The following is a 24,497-nucleotide window of genomic DNA, read 5'->3' as shown; positions in this document are numbered from 1 at the left end:
ATACACACACACATACATACATGCACACACATGCATACACACTGTGGCTATGTGTCCACATCAGCCTAACAGGGGAAACTCAAGTATAGATCCAGGAGGCCGTGCATTTCAAGAGACACGAGAGATACACCAAGTATTTGTTACTACGTGAGGAACACATCTGGTTGGTCCCCTTGGTGTCTTCTCCGGGACGCACAGCCCATCCTTATGACCTTCCTTTGGGTTCTTCTAGGTGACACGACCCCAGAGCAGTCCAGAGTGGTACGGGCCATCCTGTGGCTCTGTGGGATGGAGAGCCGGGGCAAGGAGGAGCCCCCCAGCAAAGTGGAACCCGTCATCGTCTCCTTGGAAGAAAACCCCCCCGTGAAAACCCTTCTGGACATCAACCTCATCGTGTGTATTAGCTGTGCCATCTTTGTCTGGGGCTACTTTGCTTAACGTGGGGTGAACCCAGGGGTCTGAGCTCTCAGTTTATTTTCCGTGCCCTGTTTTTGTAATGAGAGAAGATAAGTAATAAAGCTTTGTTTGTTTACCACGAGGCTTCATGGGAGTTCCTCCGGGGCATTCTCAAAAACAAACTTTGGCGGTTCGAATCTGGGGGAAAAAGAAGTGTAAACGGTTCCTTTTCTCAAAGGGCTGTTCACTCTTCTTACCTGTCGTGGAACACCAAGAACGACATTCAGAGGGATAAAGAAGCAAAGAGACCCCCAAGGCCTCCCAGCCCAGCAGCTGCCACGCTGGCCCGGCCGAGCGCCAACGCTTAACTTTCTCCCGCTCCCTTCGACGTGCGGGGACCGGGACCTGCGTCCCACCGCTTGCCTTCCACGCTGGCAGGCTTTGGGGGAAGCAGCGGCCGGTCCCCAGCGCTCTCTCACTGCAGGGCTGCTCCTCCCTGAGATCCCCGGGAAGTGGGCCAGGCGGCGCCCTGGAATCTTGTGCTTGAAGAAAATCAGGGAACTGCGCGCCCTTTCCAAGCACAGGCGGAGACTTTTCTCTGCTTCGTCGTCCTCGTGCTGCTTCCCCTCAAACAAGCGGCCAGAAGGATGGACAAGTCTGTCCACAGCGAATCTCTGCTGGCCCAGGGGCAAAGCCACCGTGTCCCGGGCTGGGTCAGCCATCCTCACGTCTGTGTTCTGGGCCCTCGTGGGGTCTGATGGGATCTCCGGTCCGGGCTGTTGGCCCCACGCACGGCGTAGAGCGAGGGCAGACTGCCAGAGCTAGCCGGGAGCCCACCTCTGGGGCGGCCCAGCGCCATGAGCGAGGATTCCAGTCCCGGGACAGGGGGCTGGCGGGGTGGATGGGAACCATGTGCTGGCGTGACAGGGCTGGGGAACAGGAGTCTCACAGGGGACCCCGGTTTCCACACTTGAGAGGAACACGGACAGGAAACCGGGGGCCGAGGAGCCATCGGCTCAGTCGCTCAGTGTGCTTCCCTCAGTAACTGGGGGCAGCCTTGTCGGAGGCCGGGCCTTGCCACGCTGATCCATGGGCGGAGGCACACCCCAAACTTTGCGGGGAGCCCCTCCCCAGCGTGTTGCTGGCAAGAGCCTGAGACGGCATCTGAGGCGAGTGGGCTCCAGGGGGGACGAACATCCCTCTCCAGGGGCCAAAGGTGGGGAGGGGGGCCCGGCAGGCCCTGCTGGGGTCCTGAGCTCCCCCGCGCTGCCCCTCCGCCAGGCCCCAGAGATCTCTGCTGCTGCTGGTCGGGGTCGGAGCTGCGTTTCGAGCAGGCCACGGACATCTCCCCCGGATCACTGCCACAGCGGCCCCACTGGCCTTCCTGCCTCTCGTCTCGCTCACTGTCCACCCACAGGCAGAGAGAGCGGATCTGATCAAGCCACTGTTCTGCGTAGGTCCCTTCGGTGACTTTCCCAGGCTCGCAGGATGAAGTCCACATTCCCTGATGGGAATAACCCCTGATGGCCAGGCCTCTCTGCGGCTTCGACTCTGACCCTCTCCCCTCGCAGGCTAAGTCCACGTCACTCTCGGGGTTTCCCACCTCTGGGCCAAGCACAGGGCTGGTGCACAGTGGGTCCCGGAAGTCCGGTTATATCTGCTCTTCCCTCCACCTAACCTACCCCTCCTTCTTCTGCCTAACTCCTAGTGTCTGCTTGAACACCACTTCCTCCGGGAAGCCTTCTGGGATCATCCCACTCAGGCCTATTAGGGCATGTGCCTTCAAAGCAGGTATCATACATCATCGGTTCCTTAACTGTCTTCCCAACTGGAGTGAAAGTTCCACAAAGGTAAAGTCTGTCACACGGACACCTAGCACAGTGCCTGGTGAATGCACAGGTGGAGGGCCTCCAGGACGCAGATGTCATCCGGCTCCTGGTCTCACGTCCACCGGCCGCAGCCCTGCCCCGGCCTGACTGCCCACCCCTGCCTGGGGACCAGGAAGGAATACCCACTAGCCCTGCACAGATTCAGCCCCCGAGGTCTGAGCTTGTGCAGGGGACCAAATGGCCAGTCCAGTCACCTGTACAACCTCGACCACAGACCACGAAGGGTCTGCAGGGCCGCCCTTTGGATTGGCGCTCACCTTCGGGACGGTCGGTCGGCAAATGGGGCCACCTCTGCCTCCCTAAGGATGTGTTCCTCTGTCCGCTGGCCCCCCTTCCTGCCACCTCCACCTAAATCTGGGCCTGAATCAGCTCTTCTCCTGGGGTCCCCTGCCAAGCAGTCTTGCCCCTGCTCTAGTCCATTCCCTGCGGTCACAGCCGCAGGGGTCTAAACTACAAACCGCGGGGACTGCCACCCCCCTTCGCCCCCACCATGGCTCCCTCAGCGGCTCCCAACTGCCCTGGACAACTGGACGAGGCCCTTGGTGCTCCAGCTCCTCCTCACCTCTCAGCCTGGCTCCTTGCCTCTGAGGCATCTACTTCACCAGCTGTCCTTCTGTCTGCAGGGCCCGCCTCCACCTGCCCGTGGCTCCTCCCTCTCCACACCCTGCTGTGTGTCCTGGGTTCGTGTGCCAGTTTCCCCGGCAGCCAGGGCCATGCTTGTGTGGCTCAGGTTGGGTCCCCAGGGTCTGGGCCAGCACATGGAAGAGCGAGCCCTCAGTATTTACTTGGAGGACACCCAGCAATTATCTAGAAGACCAGGCTTCAATTCTGAGGGTCCTTGTGTGAACATACAAATGCGGGGTGTCCCTATCATGAACTGACATGCAAACAATTTTTTGGTCGTTCAAATGTAATTTATTGATGTGCATAAAGCCTCCATTCAGATACAAGTAGAGAGGGTGAAAACAGAACGCTGATGACTTTTTTTTGGTTCTCTCAAAAGAGTATTTGGTTCGAATGTTGCCCCACATGTGTCATTTGTGATGACGCTCTCATGTGTGTGGTGTAGACCCTAAGGTGACCCTCGGCGATCCCCACCTCCTGGTGTTCGTGCCCTTGTATAGTCTCTCCCCTTGGTGGTGGACAGACCCACAACCGTCTACTGACCAGTTGAACACGGCAGAGGTGACGGGATATCAGTCGGTGGTTACATCACATCACGTAAGACCGTCTTGTCAGCAGATGCATCCTGGAGACTGTCTTTGCTGACCTGATGCACTAGAGGCCACACTGGGGAAGCCGACGAGTCGAGGGGCTGTGGGCAGCCTCTAAGAGCTGAGGGGGACCTCCAGATGTGGGCCAGCAAGAAGCCAGGGCTCTCAGACCTTGTGGTCCTACAACCACAAGGGAGCTTAGGTGTGGATCCCTCCCCAGTCAAACCTCCAGATGAGACCCTGACCCTGGCCAGCACCTTGACCGCAGCCTGTGAGACCCTATGTGGAGGCCCCGCTGAGCTGTGCCTGGACTCCTGACCCACAGAAGCTGGGAGGTGATACATGTGTGTCGTTTTAGGTTGCCAAGTCTGTGGGCGTCTGTCACGTAGCAATGGAGAACTGACACACTGTGTATGGCTCATCAACGCGTGGGAGACGCAAAGGGGGAGTTGGCAGGGAGTATGGAAAGGAAAGTTCGCCCATGGAGCCACAAGGGGTCTGTACAGCTGTGTCCCTGAGTGAGCAGAGGACGACAGCTTCTTTTAGGAAGTGCATCAAGTAGGGGCCATTGGTTGTCAGTAACAGAAACTAACCCAAGAAAGCTGATGCAAAAAACACAAAAGGGATTTATTGTGTGGCTCTGAGGGCAGGAAGTGCAGAATGGCCTCAGGACACAGATGGGCTGTAGGTGGCAAGGGGACTACAGAGACACCCCCAGAAATGGCTTCCAGGGAGAGGTGCCCCGACACCACCCCACTTTTTGCCTGGCTCCCCTTAGCTGGCAGTTGAGGTAGCTCAGGCCACTTTCTGCCTCTGGCTTTGCTGTGCTGGATCTTTCCCCATCCCTAGCTCCGCCACCATGGTATCAGTGGGGGCCACTGGTTTAGAAACATCCGTCAGTGAGCTGCTGCTACCCAATGGGACGTAAGACTCTAGACTGTGAGTCACTGATGTCACCTGGGGCCTTGGAGCCAAGAGACGGCAGAACAGTCTGTGATACAGGGTGGAGTCTCTCGAGTTCGGTTGCAGACCACCAGGGCCATGGCGCTGGTGGGGAAACGGTGGGAACAGACGTCAGGTAGAGAAGCCAGAGAAGGATCGCCTTCAGACCTTCAACTATGAGCATGTGTGAGACTCACTGGGAGCTACAGTCCCAAGAGAGGGACAAGGGTCCATCCGTGGAGCCCCCAGGGATTTCCTTGGTCCAGCTGCATCTAAACTCCTGGGGATTCACAGGGTAGGACCAAGCAGAGTCAGGCCGCCGGGGGCCTGTGCTGACACCCCCCCCCCCCCCCCGCCGTGGTCTCCAGATGCTGGATTAAGAACAGGACAGATGGGTCTTGAATGCAACATGTGTCAGTCAGGAATAGGGCCATGACCCTGGTGTTGCTGTGGGCAGGGGAGCAGGAAGAGAAGGCCTGAGCACACAGGGCTAGAACATTCTATGAGAAAGCGTTCCGTAGAGAAGGGAAGGAAACCATCTGAAGGGGCAGATGACTGGCACCATCTTCCTAGACACCAGCACCTTCCTGGATGAGCAGGATGGCCACCGTGAGTTTAAATCACAAGACCTCTCCTGCTCTCTGGCGGTGTTAGTGTCAGGAGAAGGGGACGGCAAGGTGGCGACTCTCCCAGCAGGGGTAATCACGTCTCTGTGGGACCTTGGAGATGCTTCCACCATGATGTGGTTACAGCTCCGAATGCAAGCCAAGCCGCCCACACCCCACCACTCTGGTCCTCCCCCATTCAGGAAGATGCGCAGTAGCCTTGGTCTGGTATTCACCTTTGACACGCATAACCATCATTTTTCTTTAGATTGGAGTTGTTGGGGTTGGGAGATCATTACCCACAAAGGAGAGTGAAAACCAAAACATACTTAAAATAAAGAGGGTCTGTGTTGTATTTTGGAGCCAGCAATAATAAAACGCATGTGCCGCTCTGGAGAGAACTGTCCACCGTGGACCTTCCTGGTCCCCAGGCACCAACGCCATCTCCTCGGCAAGCATGGTGTCCCAGCTTCCCCCCAAGTGCCAGCTCAGGCTCCGCGACATCTCCGAGGTGCTGCACAGATGCCAGATTATGGACAGTGGGCTCCCTGGGGAAGGGGCTCGATGCTGATGGGCAACCAACACTGAGCCTCTTGCTTTCTGCAAGGAACTTGGTCTACAGCAAAGGGGGGATGGGGGAGAGTGAGCCTTAAGTGAATATAAATTTAAGATACATGGGTTTATAGGTACCTATTTTTTAAAAAATACTTTCTTGTTTGTCCAGTGCTTAGTTTTGATGTGTCAGTGTTTCTTTTTTTCAATGTTTATTTATTTATTTATTTATTTTTCAACGTTTATTTATTTTGGGACAGAGAGAGAACAGAGCATGAACGGGGGAGGGGCAGAGAGAGAGGGAGACACAGAATCAGAAACAGGCTCCAGGCTCTGAGCCATCAGCCCAGAGCCCGACGCGGGGCTCGAACTCACGGACCGCGAGATCATGACCTGGCTGAAGTCGGACTGCGCCACCCAGGCGCCCCCTTTCAATGTTTATTTTTGAGAGAAAGAGAATGCGACCAAGGGAGGGGCAGAGAGAGGGGGGAACAGAGGATCTGAAGCAGCCTCTGTGCTGACAGCAGCGAGCCCGACGCTCACGAGTCGTGAGTCAGACACTTAGCCGACTGAGCCCCCAGGCGCTTCAATAGGTACCTATTTTCAATGTAGTTAATAATTAGTAAGTGTAGGAAGCACTTTGGGGGCACAGGGAATTTTGAGTTGGGAGGAAAAAGGGATTGCCCTTTGCAAGTTACGGCTGTTAAACTTCACAGCCTCACTTCCGTTTCGTGCCACCAGTACTGCGTGTGCTGCTGAAGCGGAACACAGGGTCGGTGTCCTCCGGGCAAGGCACAGGTCGCTGATGTGCCTGGCAACCAATTCCACCAACGGAATGGTTCAAGGCAGCCGACGCTGGCAGCGTGTGTCCCTGCCTAGTCCCCCGAGGAGCCCGCCACGTCTGGGCCACCGGGAGCGGCTGTCATCAGAACAGGCATCCAGACTGTGGACCCACTCTGCTCTATTTCCCCACCTGCTCCTCCCGAGTCTTTCAACCCTGGGAGGGCAGTGCCTTCCCACCACCGGAAAAGAGCGGCTTCGGGACTCCCGCACTGGGTCTGTGGGGCCGACTGTTCTGTCTCTGGCTGGACAGGGAAGGGAGTCAGGACCGGTAAGTGCACAGGAAGAGCCCGACCATGGAACACTCACTCGGGGACAGCCAGTCCGGGAGGTCTCTGGGGCACCTGGGGGCTGGCATCATTGCCGCGACTTTGCTCTCCATTCCTTCAGGCTTCTACGGTCACAGACCCCCTGACGTCTCATCCGAATCCTATTTGGGTGAGAGACAGCACGCACACGCACGCATACACACAGTCCACGGTCTTGCTTCTAAGAATGATAAAGTTTTCATGTAAACCACAGAATATATTTAATTCAAATTAAACATGAAACTAGAATATTGTTCGGTCCTTATCAAGTAGCAATTACATTGTTTAAAAAAAAAAAAAAAGAACAGTACGTTTCTTTCTACATTCTGCAATCCGGCAAGGCACAGGTCACATCCAGTTTGCTGAGGTGACGGATCCAGCAGTCACCATCGATGCGCGTGGTTTTCGGGGGCTCGGGGAGGCACAGACCATACTTCATACAAAATGATTCTGCGGCGATTCTGAAGGAGAGGGACCTCCCTCCTAAGGTGTGAGAATCAAAGTCCAAGGAGCAGGAAGTGGGTGATCTGCATAACGAACGCATTTTATTAAATAGTTAACGCGGTATTCTTCATTCCGAACAGCCTGCACTAACCGCACAGCGACAAAGCTTCCTCCCCACGTCTCGGCGAGCATACTCCTTCCGTTCTAGCTACTTCGTTTTCTTTTGTCTTTTTCCGTTTTTCCTTCTTTTAGAAATGTTTCTGGGCATGATTTCCTTCCCAGGAAAGAAAGCCAGCGTCCTCAAGACACAGGTCATTCGGCTTCAAGTGTCAGCCCCCACCTTGTCCTCGGGCTGCGGGAGGCGAGGCCCTGCACATCAGGCCTTCGTTTCCCTTCACTGGAAGCTCTTCGCTGTTGGGTCTGCAAAGGGTAACTGCGCACCTGCCCCTGCTCCACGCGCCAGGGTGGAGGGGGCCGGGCTGGGGGAGGCTTTCTTCACAGGGCGGTGCTTTCCGTGTCGTTGTCTATGTCCAACAGAATGCGCCCGGGCACGTCTCTGCTTGCGGAGTCTGAATGCGTGTCAGGAAAGGTGCTGCGAAGCGGTTCTGAAACTCTAGAACTGGTGTCTGGACAAAAACAGGAGACACGGGATGAGCGCGTGGTAATGCCGAAGCCGCCCGGGGGCGCTCCGAGAGGAAGGGGAGCCAGAAAGTCCAAGTCAGCCCATGCACACACGCCTTCTCGTGCTAGAGCCGCCATGAGCCCTTGGGAGCGGCGGTCAAGCCTCCAAGACCCCAGGGCAGCTCTCGGATGCAGCCTTGCAGCGCGTGCTCGCTCTGACCGAGGAGAGGAAACCTCATTCTCGCCAAGCCCTCTGACGCACTAACGGAACTCCCCTCACAACATCTGGGCCACGGGGACAGGTGTGCTTCACTGGAGACAGCCCCCTCCTCCGGGGCTGAGGGGTTATTCCTCTTAGCAATGCTACGCCAGCCTCTCACCAGTGACATTCGGGGCTGGATCGTTCTGGCTTGCGGGGCTGCCTGCAGGGTGCACGGCAGCAGCCCTGCCCTTGACGCCCTAGATGCCGTGGCAAACGGCCCCCTCTCCCCCGGGGTGACAAAGATGTCTCCAGATACTTCCAAATGTCCCCTGGCAACAACCGCTGGTTGACAATCACAGGGGGATCGCCAACATCCCACAAGTATTTTCTCTTGTCTTCCTAACTTATACTCCAGTTCCTTTTTCTTGTCTTATTATGTTGGCTAGAATTCCGTTAGCAAGAGGGCAACGCACAATCCTCGAGCCGTCGGTCCCTCACTCCTAAACTCACAAAAGACATCGTCACCTACCACAGCCCTCCTCCTAGTGAGGCCGGGGAGTCTCAGATGCACTCACTCAGGAACAAGCGCTCACTGAGCACCCACCTGTGAGGGCACAACAGTGGACAAGCCAGACACGGCTTTAACGAAGCCGGCAGTTGACTGGGGGAGACAGCCCCTCGTCAAGACAGAATCCTTTGTCTCTCTAGTAGGTGTGTGTTCTAGAAAATTGTGAGAGCCAGCTGAGAGGTGTCAGGGCTGGTGCAGGAGAGAAGGGAGATGTTCGGATCTGCTGTGGTTTCACGCTGCCGGGCTGGGGTGGGTGTGCTGGGGAGTTTTCCCGTTATGCTTAAGAGACGCTTTTCCTGTACTTGTTGTCTTGTTCAGTGCCTCCCTGATGCCTAGAACAGTGACTGGATGATGGCTGACGCTCCATCAGTTTTACGGCTGGCCAGCTGCAGGGATGGATGGTGAAGAGTCATCCAGCCCGGCCATCTTCCCAATCCTCCCCTCCTACTGCCTCAGGCAGAGCAGTTGTGTCCCACAGACAAGACTCGTACCAGAAAGGCATTGCAAATTCAATCCCCTTACCATCGTCCTAACCTGACAAGACAGATGGCGCAACCAGTCAGCGTCTCTTTTTAGCTCAAAGAGTCTACCAGAGACTGCCGAACCGCCACGCCCGGTGGGGGGTGCGTGATGCACGGGCACCGTACGCACTGGGTAGGTTCCTACTTGTTAACAGGTGGGTGCATGTGCAAACCAACACCGATGGGCCGCAGATCCTTCTCAGAGGACAAACTTACTACCTTTCTTTTTCTTTTTTTACATCACATATAAAGAATTCCTGGATTTGTACTTCCCAGAATTCCTCTATTTTTGATGAGCACGCACGACCTCCACACCCAGGGAAAAAACGTGTGGGGGAGCCTAAGGGAAGTTCCCTCTGCCTCCTGCCTGCTGCGCCTGGTTTGCCTGAGGCTGGCAGGTACGTTACTTCCCAGCCCCCCTTCTCTCTCTTACACGAACCATTTTTTAAAAAGAAGACAGCAGATCCGTTCACATGCAACAGATAACGTTTACATGCAACAAAGAGGCACGGGGGCAGAGCCAGCTTCCAGAAGGAGACTCCTCTTTGTCACAACGGCTGCCACCATGGGGAGGGTGCCGTTTCCCAGATACGGTGCTAAGCGTTGCACACACGTCATCACGGCACTTGCTGGCACCTCCACACGAAATAACTCCACGGCAGCAGCAATGCCACCGTGGAGGTAAGAAAGGGGGACTCGGAGAGACTCAACCCCTCAGAGGATCGGAGCCACACCGGTTGGACTGTGGGGTCTAAATGACACAGTGCTTCCCTCCTCCCGACAGGAGTCTGTGTGTCCTCGGGTGAGGGTCCTGACAGAGAAGATGGTATCTGAGGAGATAATGTGTGAGTCTTAAACACTCTGGTTCACTGTAGTAAAAAGGAGGAAAAGGTTATTTTAGCAAGATTTCCGCAGGAACTCTTTTCTGTTTTTTCAAAAAAAAAAAAAAAAGCCTCTGAAACTTTCTGGCTGCGAATTTACATAAGGCATCATTTTTCATTAGATACGTTCTAAGAAAGGCTGGTCTTTGAGCATACAGCTCGGAGCTAAGTTCACAGGACTGATGTCTTATTAAAAAGCAAAAAACAGGGGCGCCTGGGTGGCGCAGTCGGTTAAGCGTCCGACTTCAGCCAGGTCACGATCTCGCGGTCCGTGAGTTCGAGCCCCGCGTCAGGCTCTGGGCTGATGGAGCCTGTTTCCGATTCTGTGTCTCCCTCTCTCTCTGCCCCTCCCCCGTTCATGCTCTGTCTCTCTCTGTCCCAAAAATAAATAAACGTTGAAAAAAAAAATTTTTAAAAAGCAAAAAACAAAAAGAGATGCCCAGGACGCTCCTTCCACTCAGGCAGAACATCACCCCTGATGTGGGGTCTGGACAAATCTAAGTGAGTTCCTTCCTGTTTTGAGTATCTGTATCAAGGATGTGGGCTCCCAGGGGGCCAGAACGGGCACCCTGTGATTGAGGATATGGTCCTAAAGGTTTATCACATCAACAATTGTGAACACGTGCTTTAGGTTGTCAGTTGACCCTCCGGACAGTCCAAGGATATTCTCCCGGCCACTCCAAACACAGCCTTGGAATTACACTTTGCAGACACAACTGTGGGGTGACCTACCCCGCCTCCTGACCCATCTGTCTGAGAGAATGACTCCCTTCTGCCCCGCAGCGGCTCGCTAGGGCTGTCGGAGACTTTCCAGTCTGTCAGAGACTCTGCGTCAACTTTTTATTATTTTTACAAAGGAGAGATTCTGCTCAAGTCTCACTAGGATATTCACCTTGACATGATTCTGGTATCTATTTGTTAAAAATAACCTGCAAAGAGAAGCAGGAGCCACTTAAAAATGTCCAACTATGAGCAAAAATAAACCCGCTTCATATCATGCAGTCATTGAGAAGATGGGTTGTAAAAACATCGTAACATGGGAAGAGGCATATGATGTAAGGTAAAATGAAAAATGCAGGATCAAAAGCCATGATCACACACACCCCCTGGACTTTTAGGAAAGAAAAAATAGAGAAAAACCCAGAATATGAGTAGTGAACTTCTTCAATTGTAGCAGCGTGGCTTATCATTTCTAGTTTCCAAATTTTCTTTAATACCTATGGTTAATTTTTTAAAATGTGTTACTTTCAGGATGTAAAAAGAGGTTTAAAAAAAAAAAAAAACAACACTGTGAGAACCAGCAAAGTGCTGGTCCCCAGCGGACTGCAGCCCTGGGGATACGTATTCTCAGGCTCACGAAATATCATGAAATAGTAAGAAATATCTTCTACTCCTGAGCACTGTCTTTTTAACCCACAAAAGAACTGCTACTGGGAAAATCAAATGGTGCATTAGAATCTAAATATGGGTGCCCTCCTGTGGCTGGGTTTTTTAATTTTAATTTTAATTTTAATTTATTTATTTTTTTGAGAGAGCACAAGTCGGGGAGGGCAGAGAGAGACGGGGACAGGGGATCTGAAGCGGCCTCTGCGCTGACCGCAGCAAGCCTGATGTGGGGCTCGAACTCACAAACTGCAAGCTCATGACCTGAGCCTAAGTTGAACGCTTCACCTACGGAGCCACCCAGGTGCCCCTGGGCATATGCATTCTTAAAGCGCTGACCTGTGAGTGTAGGACATAACTCTGATTATCTGTTTTTTCCAAGATAAACATGATCACAGATCGCTAGCATTCACTTAGGACCCAGTGTATGCTGAGAACTGTAAGACGTCTTATTCAATCCCTTCAACAAAAATTCAATCCCTTCAACAAAAATTCTCACAAATGTCACCCTCTAACTGATCAGCCAGGCTGTGCCTTTGCCTGACGTTACACAGAGAGCTGAACTTCGAATTCGGGCCCAAGTCCACAAAGTCTTTCTACTACACCTCAAGCCTGCCTGGTACAGAAAAGGACAGAAATTAGAGAAGGCACAAGGCCGGCCCTGTGACCACCTGTCACACACGTCTGTGAACACACTTAGTACTCAGAGTGATCGAGAGCAAGCATGAACGAAGCCAGCATCGTTTAGTACATGCACTGTTAGTAGGGATGCAAGCAGGCAGGGTTAGGGTGCCCGGTTAGTAACAGGCGTTAGCGCACGAGTAACGATCATCAAGGAGCACAAAAGCTTTGGCCAATCAGGTGCCTTTTCCTTACCATTAAATATTCCAATTTGAGTTCTTACTGAATATGGCAGGTCATACATCTAAATTATTTAATAAAATGTTTCAATTAGAACACTCTTGGCTAAAATCTGTTCCTTTAAAAACAGCAAGATGCAAACTCTTTTACTTTCAAAGCTGAAAGGCTTGCGCGCTTTCTACAGTAACAATAAAGAGGAGCCTCGGAGGACATCAGAATCCCTCTGTTCTCCTGTGCTGGTGCTGAGCTGCTAGACGATGGCGGTCAAATCTGCTTGGCGGCATTGATCTCCCCCAAGGGTTTATCCTAATCCCCAGGCTGTAATTCAACTTTTTAGGATTAAATGCTCTAAGCAAATAACCTGTTTTTAGGAAACTGTCTACGGTTTTCCACATGAAAACATAATGTCATAATAAAGGATGGCCTTCCAAGGAAGTCACATTGTTTTTCTTCTTGAAATACCCAAGAATGGTTCATAATAGCAGCTTGCTCAATACTAGTGGATGCATGAATCCTAAACGGGGCTTTCTGTGTGCTCCCAATGGCAGTCCAGGCGATTTTAGAAAATTAAAAGTTACTTCCGCAATACAAAAATAATTGTGGTGGCCTGGGATTTCTTGAATTTAGGAGAATTCATAACATAGATTTTTAAATACTTAGGTAATATCTTAAGGCAAAGTACTTTCGTATAAAATTTCCCTGATCTGATAAAGTACAGAGCATTACAGTGTTGTACCGGATCAATAAGATAGTTTTCTGGAAAAAACACACGTGAGGTGGGAACGGTTTTAAAGAACAGACGTGATTCCAGTTGGTAGTTTTCCTATCTACGTAAAAGGAAAGATCTGCGGGTGAAATGCTGGTGTCATGAAGGGTTAAAAGGCTCAGCCTTAATTAGGGTTTAGTCGTGTCACTCTGCTGCACGACTTCCATACCCAGTGGGGCAACCCCAGACTGCTGGGTTATAAGGAGTCAGGATGTGGAATCATACTCGTGCCTTCCTCCACGCCTTTACGGCCTCACTCATTTCCTTTTCTGGCTTCTACAGAAAGTCTTACTCAGACCGAGGCTGCGAACGCTGGCGAAGTAGCCCACCAAGGGTTTAAGGCTCAGATCAGCCGATTAGAGCAATGGTACGCATGACGAGAGCCCTAAGGCGTCCGAATGTGGACCCGGCTCAGATGAGGCTAACGGTGCCTTTTGAAAAGCTCGTATGGTTTAAGAAAGCAAAATGTAAGCGTGCTAGAACGCAAAGGAATTTAGTGTGGGATCTTTGGAAGAAGATCGGTTTGTTTGTTTGGTTTGGTCCTGAGAATTTCAAACATCAAATTAAGAAGCTCCATGCAGTTAACTCGCACTTAAGATATACAATTACAAATTAAAGCTCAAGACACAAGGAACACAATTTTCTGTGCTGACTGCACCCGAGTCCTCTTTGGTTGGATGTGATGAGCCGATCAATGACAGGGAAGTCACTGAGAAGAGCAGGACACTTACAAAAGGCTTACCAACAAGAAAGAAGGCACTCCTAGCATCTTAGGTGAGCGGCTTGAAATCGGGTTCTCAATCTACTGACAGCTACCTCGAATTTGGAGCACTGCAGCTCAAAATGCTTTTGGTAAGAACAAAAGTAACGTCCACGCGCTACAGAATGGACGGCAGGGGGGTCCGGTAGCTGCTCCTGAGCACGTGGTCAAAAGCACATTTGCAAAACACGGCTAAGCAGGAGCGTATGGAGCTTGGTGCGAGCTGCTGGGGGGGTTACAGACCTTAGTCCTGGGAACCTTCCCCACCTGTGAGGGCACTAGGAAGGGCATCTATTGGGAAACAAACAAACAAACACACCAATGTGGCTTTGTTTTTTAAAAATAAAAGCTGGAGTGTCATCATACGTTATTAACCATTTATAATACGTGCAAGTTATGCAGTATGTTCGTGGGGGAGAAAAAAGGTTATCAGAAGGCTAGTGGGTTAACCCTCATCATCTGGAGTACCCCCAGTTTGGGGTACACCATTGGCTCATTTTCAGCAGACAAGTCACGCAGTAGAGCTGCACAGCCCAGAGGTATATTCCACCTCGTCTCTAAAACTAGCCCCACGTAGAAAATGGAAAATTAAACTGTTGTGATTCAAAGCTCCTAACTGCCATTTAAAAAAAAAACACATTTAAAAAACCCCCATCTACCTCACCCTTAAATCAAATAGTGTATTAGAACACTTAGGGTGGAATTTTGAAAAGAAATCACAATTAAATAAATGCTCGACTGTTTTCGGCTGGGTTTTTTAATAAAAACACCCGGTCAGGTGGCCTGCTGAAATCTGTACCATCATCACCACTGGAAACAGGTTTCCATGGGGATTATGGGAAAATGTCAATCCTTCCCTCCCCCGCCCCTGGAGGCCGCACTCTGATGTGATCGCCCCCCCCCCCCCCCAAGATCTCCCTTCCTGGGGCATCCGAAGTGGCACAGACCCTGTTTTTTAAAGTTATACCTGAAATGCTTCACTATGAACATTTTTACCTTTAGAAGGAAAATAAGTATCCTAATGAGGAAGAAATGAATTTCATGCTTGTGTGGTCCAGTACCTTCCACATGGATTAGGTCATTACACTTAGAAAAATGTCAATGTAGGCGGTCTTAGACACATAATGAAACTATAAGTCAGTGGCCAGCTAACTTCAAGGGCCAGGCACTAAATATTTTTAGGTTCTGCGAGCCCAATAATCTCTGACTATACAACTCTGTTATGTTAGCACAAAAGCCGCCCGAGACGATATGTAGACAAGTTAGAGCCGCTGTGTCCCAGTAAAATTTCATTTACAAAAACAGGCTGGCTATGGGCCAGATGTGGCCGGCGTAAGGCTGGCTGCCCCCTGCTGTGAACCCAGGCCTAAATGGAAGGGGACAGACAACGGACCGTGGGCGGGGAGCAGTTTCTCACTTACCCGTTACTATTTTGGAGGCAGTGGGAGCTGCGTTGCTGAGGGTGCCGTCCCCTGCGGAGTGGGCGCCAGGGGGATGTGGGGGCGGAGGCATGCTGGGCCGGTTCCTGGGCTTTGGTACTGGTCTCGGTCTCGGTAAGGTTCCGGCGTGTGGCTGCGCAGTCTCAGGGTTAGTCCCCGCCGCGGTCTGAGAAGCGGGCGGGCCGGGGTTCTGTTTTCCTAAAGGCGGAGTACTGGGGGGCGTCGGAGTCTGGGGAGGGGTGTGAGGTGGCTGCTCCAGTCCCTGCTCGCCGGCCGGTGCCGTGGGGGCGGGCGGGCCCTGGCCGCCACCGGGTTTGGTGTGCCCCGGGGGCGGCGCGGCCTGCGTGGGGGGCTGCGGCGGCGGGTGGCTGGGGGCTTGTATGGGAGGCAGGCTGCTGGAGTACCTCCGGGGCGCCGAGGGCTGCGGGGCGGCGCACGGCTGGCCCGGGGCCTGGCCCGCCTGCTGAGTGGGAGGAGAAGGGCTTCGGGCGGCCGGCTTTGGCGACAGACTGGGCGGATGCTGAGACGGTCCCGGAGAACTCTGGCCCCCGGGGTGGCCGGGAGGCGGGTTTCCTGGTTTCGGGGGTGCAGGAGCAGGTTTTTTAACAGCTGCACAAAGGAGGAGAACGCCTTTCAGTGAGAAGGGCACGGCGGCGAGAGCCAACGCCACCTTCCGCGGGCGAACCCGCGTGGGTACCGTGCGCCCCCGCAGAAGGACGCCGTCAGGGGGACACTTCGCCTTGGCGTCGTCCTCCCCCAAAGCCCTTGGCCCGTCCAACCAAGAGAAAACCAGCTGCCAGATGGAGGACGTCCTTCAAAATTCCTGACCCGCACTCCCCCACGCGGTCAAGGCCAGGGAAACGCACGGGAGGTCAGAAACTGTCACGGCCCAGGGGAGACTCGGGAGACGAGATGACGGTCTCCTGGGTGCCGTGGCCCCGCGGCGGGGAGTGAACGCCGGGGGAGCGGCTAGTTGTTCAGCAGTGACGCCGCAGGTGCTGCTTGCCCTGCTGTGAGAGGGCACCCCGGGGACCTAAGAGGTCAGCAGCAGGGGAAAGCGGGTGTGGGTACAAGGGAGCAACCAGTACTGTCTGCAGCTTCCCTGCAGATCCAAAACTGTTCCCAAACAATAAGTTTCTATTAAAAAAAAAAAAGAAAAAAAAAAAGAAAAGCACCTCATACACACACACAGACCCTTAAAGACCTGTTGTTTTATTTTGCATTTTTAAAGATTTTTTAGTAATCTCTACACCCGATGTGGGGCTTGAACTCACGACAAAGAGTCGCCTGCTCCTCTGAGCCAGCCAGGCCCCCCATGACCTGTTGTTTTAAAAGTTCAGTAAGAATAGGGGCCCCTGGTGGCAGAGTCAGTTGAGCTTCTGACTTCCGCTCAGGTCATGATCTCATAGTTCATGGGTTCGAGCCCTATGTCAGGCTCTGTGCTGACCGTGTGGAGCCTGCTTGGGATTCTGAGTCTCCCTCTCTCTCCCCTCCCCACCACTGTCTCTCTCTCAAAAATAAGTAAGTGTTAAAAAAAAAAGTTTAAAGTCCAGTAAGAAAAGAACTCAGTCAAGGGGCCGCCCCCCTACACAGAGTCAGTGCTCTTAGCTCACCGAGCTGCCCTCATGTCAGTCCCCTTCCCTGGTGGCCTGATGGCCCAGTAAGAAAAGGGGAGAAGCGAGAACAGCTAAGGGGGCAACAGCCAAGCATGACTGATCTGCCTACACAACATACCATGGCCCCTTGCCCTAAGCCAGTTTCTTCAAGATGGCTTGATTTTTTTTTTAATGACAGAAATTCTACCAGTTCCAGAATCACTTGAATGAACAGATATATTCTGGATATAAATATAAATAAATTTGGAGGAACTGCTTTAGGTGTATCTACGGAGAGTTGAAGCACTTCACTACCTTCCCTGTATCAGCTGAGATCAGCGTCACTAAGGGGCCATGGGAGTAGAATTTGCTACCAACAGTGGGTCTGGAGACCGGGCTTTGGGCTGGGAGAGGTGAGTGGAGAGGCTTTAGTATTTTTCTTTTTTTTTTAAGTTTATTTATTTTGAGAGAGAGAGTGTGTGCACAAGTGCAAGTGGGGGAGGGGCAGAGAGACAGAGACAGAGACAGAGACAGAGAATCCCAAGCAGGCTCTGAACCGTCAGCACAGAGCCCGACTTGGGGCTTGAACCCATGAACTGTGAGATCATGACTTGAGCTGAAATCAAGAGTCAGATACTTAACCAACTGAGCCATCCACGCTCCTCAGTATTTTTCAAATTGTACCGAGATTCTACTCATCTTCCCAAAAAGGGATAGGGAAATTAAGGAAATGTTTCATTTGCCCAACACATCACCAGCACCAAGGCCGGCCCCTTACATAAACTGTCTCGGTTGAGTCTCATAAGCTCACATTGCAAGATGGACGTTGTCACACCCATTTCACGGTGGAGAAAACTGAGGCTCAGAGAGGTCAAGTATTTGCAAAAGCTCACACAGCTAGCAACTGGCAGAACCGCCTCACAACCATGTTCTGTGGACTCTTTGGACTCTCTTCATCCCTTTCCTTCTCCCCGCACAGCCTGGCTGTCTGCTCACAGGGCCCAGAATTAAGGAATGAAAAGGGTATAAAGTCTCCTTTGCTCTGCTGGCCTAGAACTTTTGACCCCAGACCTTGGAAGACCTTTTCCCAAAGAAACAACTAACCACTGGACAAAGGAAGGAAACTTTGGAATATTAGCTGTACTCTGGCTACCATAAACAACTTAAAAAAAAAAGTTCTGGGGCGCCTGGGTGGCTCAGTTTGTTAAGTGCCCGACTTCAGCTCAGGTCATGAGCTGTGAGGCTTGTGAGTTCGAGCCACGCATCGGGCTCTCCTGTCAGCACAGATCCTGTTTGGATCCTGTTTCCCTCTCTCTCTGCCCCTCCCCCACTAGCTGTCTCTCAAAAATAAACATTTAAAAAAGAAAAAGTTCTAGTTTTTTGTTCTGAGCAATATTAATTATGAATTCACATCAAGTAAAAGACTGTTCCTGTGGCGCCTGGGTGGCTCAGCCAGTTAAGTGTCAGACTCTTGATTTCGGCTCAGGTCATGATCTCACAGTTCATGGGTTCAAGCCCAGCATTGGACTCCACACTGACAGTGTGAAGCCTGCTTGGGATTCTCTCTCTTCCCTCTCTCTCTCTGCCCCAACCCCACTTGTTCTGTCTTTCTCACTCTCTCTCACAATAAATAAACTTTAAATAAATAAATAAATAAATAAATAAGACCACTCCAGACAGGAAAGGGTGAGGGAATCAGAAGAGGAAGCAGGAGAGCTGGGTGCCGGGGAGATGGGAGAAAGGTGGACTTTCCATAGGACAAACCTATGAAGGTTTGGGGAGGCTGAGGCAGGGGCAGAAGGTTCAGACTAATCCTGTGAGGAAGCCGGAGGTCTGTGGTTTACGGAAGCAGGAAAGACTCCTAATATGGCATAAGGAGAGCCTCAACCCAAAAGCAGGATTACACCCAGAATCCAGGAAGAGAAGACCTAATTACGCTCCAGGATAAGCTGGGGTACAGATGAAGATCCTCAGGGGAGAGGACCACCTTAAAAAGGACCACGTGGGTCTGTAACCAGGCAGCATATACCTGACTTTGCCTCCCTGCCTGTAATTTATTTTTATTAAAAAAAATTTTTTTTAATGCTTATTTAGTTTTTTTGGAGAGAGAGAGAGTGCGAGCCAGGGAGAGGCAGAAAAAGAGAGAGGGAGACGCAGATCTGAAACAGGCTCCAGCCTCTGAGCTGTCAGCAAGGAGCCTGATGCGGGGCTCAAACTCAGGAACCGTGAGATCGTGACCTGAGCCAAAGTCGGACACTTAATGGACTGAGCCATCCAGGGGTCCCTCCCTGCCTGTAATTTATAAAAATTCCACCTAACATTTATATCACACTTTATAAAGATGGTGCTTTCATGGGCATTCCCACAATATACCCCTTAAGAAGGCATTTTAATTTCTACTTTATATTTGTAGGAATTCAGTTAGGAAAGGTTAAACTAGCAGCCTTTGATCCAACCAGCTATGTGACTTTAGGCATAGCTACAGCTCAACTTTTCAGTCTTAGGCCTTTTATTATTTATCACAATTGCCCCTCCCATGACCAGCATTGACCAGGCCACCTGAGAGTAGCTGACTCCCCTGAAGCCGGGTGTCCCTGAGGCCTCTGCCACCCCCTGGGCGGGTGAGATCCCAGCTTTCTAAGAGGTACTAGGGGAAACTGGCAACAAGTTAAAAGACAAATTTAAAAATTTCAGATCAAGAAAAAAATGCCCGGAAAGAAAGACGGTATTATGACAGAGGAAGACTTGGTGACTGGTAGGGACGGGAGTGGTCATCAGTTCAGAGGGGGTAATTGCAGAGGGCTCATGGAGGAGGTGATTTCTGAGCTGTGACCTGAGTGGTAAAAAGGAACCACGTGTGGAACAGAACAGAGAGCCCAGAGATAAGTCCACGCACAGACAGTTGGTCTTTGACACCAAAAACACACAGAGGGGAAAGGATGGTCTCTTCAACAGACGGTGTGGGGAAAAGTGGACATCCACAGGCAAAAGAATAAAATTCATCATCAGGGAAACAGAAATCCAAACCATAATGAGGCACCTCATATCTGTCAGAGTGGGTATTATTAAAAAAAACAACAAAAAACCACAAAAGAAGTGCTGGCAAAGATGTAGAGAAAATCGAACCCTTATACACTGTTGGTGGGAATACAAGTGGTACCGTCATTATGGAAAAGTGAGGAGACTCCTCAAAATATTAAAAATAGAATTACCATATGATCCAGCAAACCCACCTCTGGGTACTTAGCCAAAAGAACTGAAGTCAGGGTCTCAAAAAGATACTTGCACTCCTGTGTTCACTGCAACACTATTCACAATAGTCAATATATAGAAACAGCCTAAATGTCCATCGATGGATGACTGGATCAAAAATGTGGGATATACACGCACTGCAATATTATTTAGCCTTAAAAAAGAAGGAAATCCTGCCATACACAACAACATGGATGAACCTGGAGGACATTACCCTGGGTGAAATAAGCCGGTCACAGAAAGACAGGACTGCACGAAGTATCTAGAAGAGTCAAGCCCACAGAATCGGAGAGTGGAATGGCAGCTGCCAAGGGCTGGAGAGAGAGCACTGCAGAAGGGGTAACGGAGGGCTGCTAACTAACAGACAGAGTTCCAGTTACACTAGATGAGTAAGTTCTAGAGGTCTGCCGTACCACAGTGTGCCTGTAGTACTCTTAGAAGTTTAAGAGGGGAGACCTCACGGTAGGTCTTCTTATCCCAATAAAATTTCAAAAGAGCCACGAGAAGATGTTGTGGGTCAGAATGTTCCGGAAGAGAAGACATGGAATGTGGATGCTCTAAAGAGGGAATGAGCTCAGTGCAGGCGAGGAACAGAGAGCAGAGCAGCACTGCTGGCAGCTTGGTGAGAGAGAGCAGTGGTTAAGAGCGGGGCCCAAAGGCAGGCCCGACCACACACAGCCCACGGGGGAGGTTTACACAGAAGCCGCTGGAGCCTTTCAACCGAGAGATGACACAATCCGCTGTGTTTTCAAACAGTCCCTCTAACTGCCGGGTGGAGGGCTTGCAGGGGTATAGGTGGGGACGATTTGGATCACATGTCAGTGTCAGGACCCAGAAAGCCCTGACCACCATCTTGAGGGTTGCAGACCCATAAAGCTTGGCTACTACGGAGGCTGTGGTGCTTTCAAAACGGAGGGAGGGCTTGGCCTGCCAGATTCCTGGAAAACTGGGAGCACTGCTTCTGAGAAGCAACCTTCGTTTGTTGGACTTTGTGCCTTAAACATACTCAGCAGTGCCTGTTTCTCTGCTCCCCATTATTTCATTTCTCTTCACTGACTTTGCTCTTAAAATGACTGATTTTTCTGCTTGCCCTTTTATAAACAGACATGGCCACGATCTGTCGGAGAGCCTTGCAAGTGAATCCCCACGCTAACCCAAGGATGTCTGCACATCCGTCCCTAAGGGGAAGGAGTAAAGGTGGCTACTTACCTCGGCGCAGAGTGTGCGGGCTGGGGCCGGCGGAATTGTGCCCTGGGCCGACCGAGAGCTGATGGGAGCCAGCCGCTGTCTGGGCCTGGTTCGGGCCAGCGGCCATCTGACTGTTGCTTCTTCCCGGGGTGGGTGCGGGGGCAGGGGCAGAGTCCTTGGGTTTCGGCGGACTAAGGGGAGCAAAGTCAAGTTAGATGTCGGACAGTTCCAGCTAGAAAGCTAACAAGCAGGCTAAAAATACCAGATCCCAACCAGAGTTCTCACCTCCACAGGCAAGGAGGTGATCTGGAATTTGAAACAGTTCACACTGGGTCTACAAAGCTAGTATTTGTTTGGGGCCACACAGGACTAAATATTTCATGAGATTCATTCCATCAGACTGTCTTTCCACTCTTCTGCCCCTTGAACATCATGATAGAGACCATTTCATAGCAACCAACAAGAAATTTCTAGTTTGCCTGTACTTAAGATTGGGCAATACTGAAAAACACAAAAGGGCTTTTGGACTTCAAACTAATGAGATTTTGACACATACAGTGTATAAAACAAAGCAAAAGCTGTGGCAAAATACTAGTGCTGTAAATTACAAAGTACTCGGTTATTATCAATAGTTTGGACTTGAAGAAAGAGAAACCCTTTGATCGCTCAAAGTCCGGAGCTGGTTAGCAGCAGGGGAGACGGAGATCGGAACTCGGGCTAGTTCCCGGGTCAGACCCTCTTACACTAAACCTGACAACTACATTTTGTCAGGGTCACCAAACAGTGAATGCCACTAGCCAAGTGTACACAAAAATGTCTACAAAGCATAGAAAACAAAGGCAAACCGAGGACTGACATTCTATTTGTCCATCTGCAGTGAATTCTGATTATTATCTTAAATAATGTATTTAAGCCTCGATTGAATGGGTTGAATGCTAACAGGTACATGAAAATGTGAGAGTTTGCGAGTACTTTTTTCCCAAAGAAAAAAATTTAAGCCAAAACAAAGACGTGTGGAGCAGCGGTTAACGAGACAACACGGAGCCTCAGTTATTTTTCACCAAAATGTGAACTTGTGCAAATTATGGACTAAAATTCAGGAAGACGCAGAGAGTCAGAGTTCAGGTGTGACGACCGAACAAGATTCCGCTCTCGTAAGCAGCTGGCTTACGAGGAGGCACTCCCTCCCCATGCAGAGGACAGGAAGTGAGGGAGCTCTCCCGAGGCAGCTTCGTCTCTGCACACAATGTATGCAGAAACAGGTTATCCTTGTTCTGTGCATCTGTTTTACTCAGTATGTGATTATTTAGTGCTTTATAGAGGGCCGCGATAAACATTTGAGCACGTGCTCTGCAGAGGGGCTCATGTTTTACAGCAGCTTCCGGTCCGGAACCACCTGAGATACCACTTGAAGTGGCCTCCGGTGGTCATCTGCCTGGGTCAGTGTGGAGAAGTGAATTCATGCACATTAAACAGAAATCTCAAGTTCAAAGGTCCTCTTTTTTTCAAGCTGCTATATATTTGTACCCCACTCCAGATGGTTAATCTAAAGGAATCAACAAAAGAGTCTTTTAAGAAAATTTACCATATTTTTTACCTTGTACTCACATTATCAATTTGCCTACGAGACTGAACGCTAGGGGTTGGGAAGGTCTCAGTCACCAACTGCATCTAGTACAGCGTCCAGTACTCAGTTAGTTATTCAATAAGTCTGACTGGATGGATGGACGGACGGATGGACGGGTGGACGGGTGGGTAGATGGATGGGTGGGTGAGTGGGTGAGTGAATGAATGAATGAATGAATGCCAAGGATACTATAAGTAACTTGCTACATTCAAGTGTTAACCAGTTAGCACACTAGATGGCAACAAGCGAGTGGTCAATGGACATCGAGTGCACATCCAACAGCTAAAAGAGGTTTACAATACGGCTAGCCACCTATTGGCTTCCAGCACCGAAGCAGTACGGTAAAGAATGCAAACGAATGTTGCTTCTTTTGGAAAACAGGAAAGGAAGCAAGCAATTTGCAGTCTTTTTTTCCCCATCCTTTGCCAACCAGAAGAGTGAAGGCGAATCCGGTTCACTCTCTGCCGAGTGATTCTGTGGGCCTGGATGCCGTGCCCACAGGCCAGCCCCTGCGAGAAGGCTGGGGCACCAGGCACCCAGCAGAAGCCGGCCTCCTTACCTGTCGCCCAGGCTTGGCCCCTGCTCCAGTATGCCCGCAGAGGAGGGGACAGCCCCACCCCCTGTGCTGCTTTCAGCCCTAGAGCTCTGGGGAGGGGGCTCTGGGCCCGCAGGAGCCAAGGTGCCGCCATCTGTGGGCGGGAGTGGCGGCTGGAAAGCTGGGGCTATGTGCTTTCTATTTAGAGTGCCACCTCGCCGGTGGGCCTGGAAGTCCATAAGCTTCACACCAAAGCTACACAGAAAGAAGAAACAGTCAACACACCATGCAAGCTGACTACTGAGACAGAAGCCCATCGGTCCACGTGTGTTGAAACCCACACGCGTGGACAGCCCCCCGGTTGCCCAGCATGCAGTGAAGCGGCGCGGACCAGGTTCGCGGCCATCCCTATTACCAAGGCAAGCAGCTCACCCGGGCTTTAAACCTGAGCGAGCCGACAGACCCGGTCCCGATCAGTGTCCTTTCTCAGTCTGGGGGTGAACAGCTGCAAGCCAACGGGCGGGCCTCGTCTCGAGTGAGTGGCATCACGTTAGCCTGCCTAGCTGTGTGCCACCCAAGGGCCACCTCGAGTCTGTGTGTTTGGGGATGAGGTGGGAGCTGAGTGGGAAGGTTGTGACGCCACCCTGCTTCTTGAGCCGAGATGTAGAAACACTGGTACATGAGTGTGCAAAGAATAGATCTGAAAGGGTCCGTAACCTTGGGAAAAACAGTTGCTTTCGGGAAGGAGATGGCAGTTGGAGGGTGGGGAGGAGGAAGATTCACTTTTCGCTTAAGATTTACTTGATGCGTGAACTTTCAAACTCTTTAGTTTGAAAAATCGAGGCGCATGGCTTCTTGAGCTCATGTTTACTGGGTCAGCTGGTGGGGAGAATCCACCCCGGGGGTAACCAAGAATCGTTTACTATATGCCAGTCAGACCCGTAACACTGCATTTTGTAACCTAAAGTCTGTGAAGGCTCATTTCGTGGTGGACAGTTTGTCATCGAGCAGCAGGACCAAATGTGTGAATGGGACTGCAGAGAAGTAAGGTCTCGGCACATAATAAATGCGAGCTTCGGGGGGACCGAGTAGGGAAGGAGAGCCTTTA

General features: G+C 51.4%; 2 protein-coding genes across 5 annotated transcripts in view; one reads left to right on the top strand and one right to left on the bottom strand.

The window, feature by feature from the left end:
• Positions 1-532, top strand: part of SLC5A11 (solute carrier family 5 member 11) — a 49,163-nt gene extending 48,631 nt beyond the window's left edge. The window contains exon 16 of the mRNA XM_043560265.1: positions 233-532. Coding sequence (XP_043416200.1) covers positions 233-438 — 206 coding nt within the window. The 3' untranslated portion in view covers positions 439-532. The remainder of the gene's footprint in view (positions 1-232) is intronic.
• Positions 533-6,950: 6,418 nt separating this feature from the next.
• ARHGAP17 (Rho GTPase activating protein 17) overlaps positions 6,951-24,497 on the bottom strand; it is a 90,050-nt gene continuing 72,503 nt past the window's right edge. For 3 of the 4 annotated variants that reach the window (XM_043560260.1, XM_043560261.1, XM_043560262.1), the window contains 4 exons: positions 23,414-23,644; positions 21,249-21,418; positions 15,175-15,801; positions 6,951-7,816 (listed from right to left, as the gene is read on the bottom strand). In XM_043560260.1, coding sequence (XP_043416195.1) covers positions 7,686-7,816; positions 15,175-15,801; positions 21,249-21,418; positions 23,414-23,644 — 1,159 coding nt within the window. In that variant the 3' untranslated portion in view covers positions 6,951-7,685. The remainder of the gene's footprint in view (positions 7,817-15,174; positions 15,802-21,248; positions 21,419-23,413; positions 23,645-24,497) is intronic. The other variant, XM_043560264.1, reaches the window with a different exon arrangement.

This window comes from Prionailurus bengalensis, chromosome E3, assembly GCF_016509475.1.
Source record: "Prionailurus bengalensis isolate Pbe53 chromosome E3, Fcat_Pben_1.1_paternal_pri, whole genome shotgun sequence".
Lineage (NCBI taxonomy): Eukaryota > Metazoa > Chordata > Mammalia > Carnivora > Felidae > Prionailurus > Prionailurus bengalensis.
This window is presented reverse-complemented; position numbering and strand designations above follow the sequence as displayed.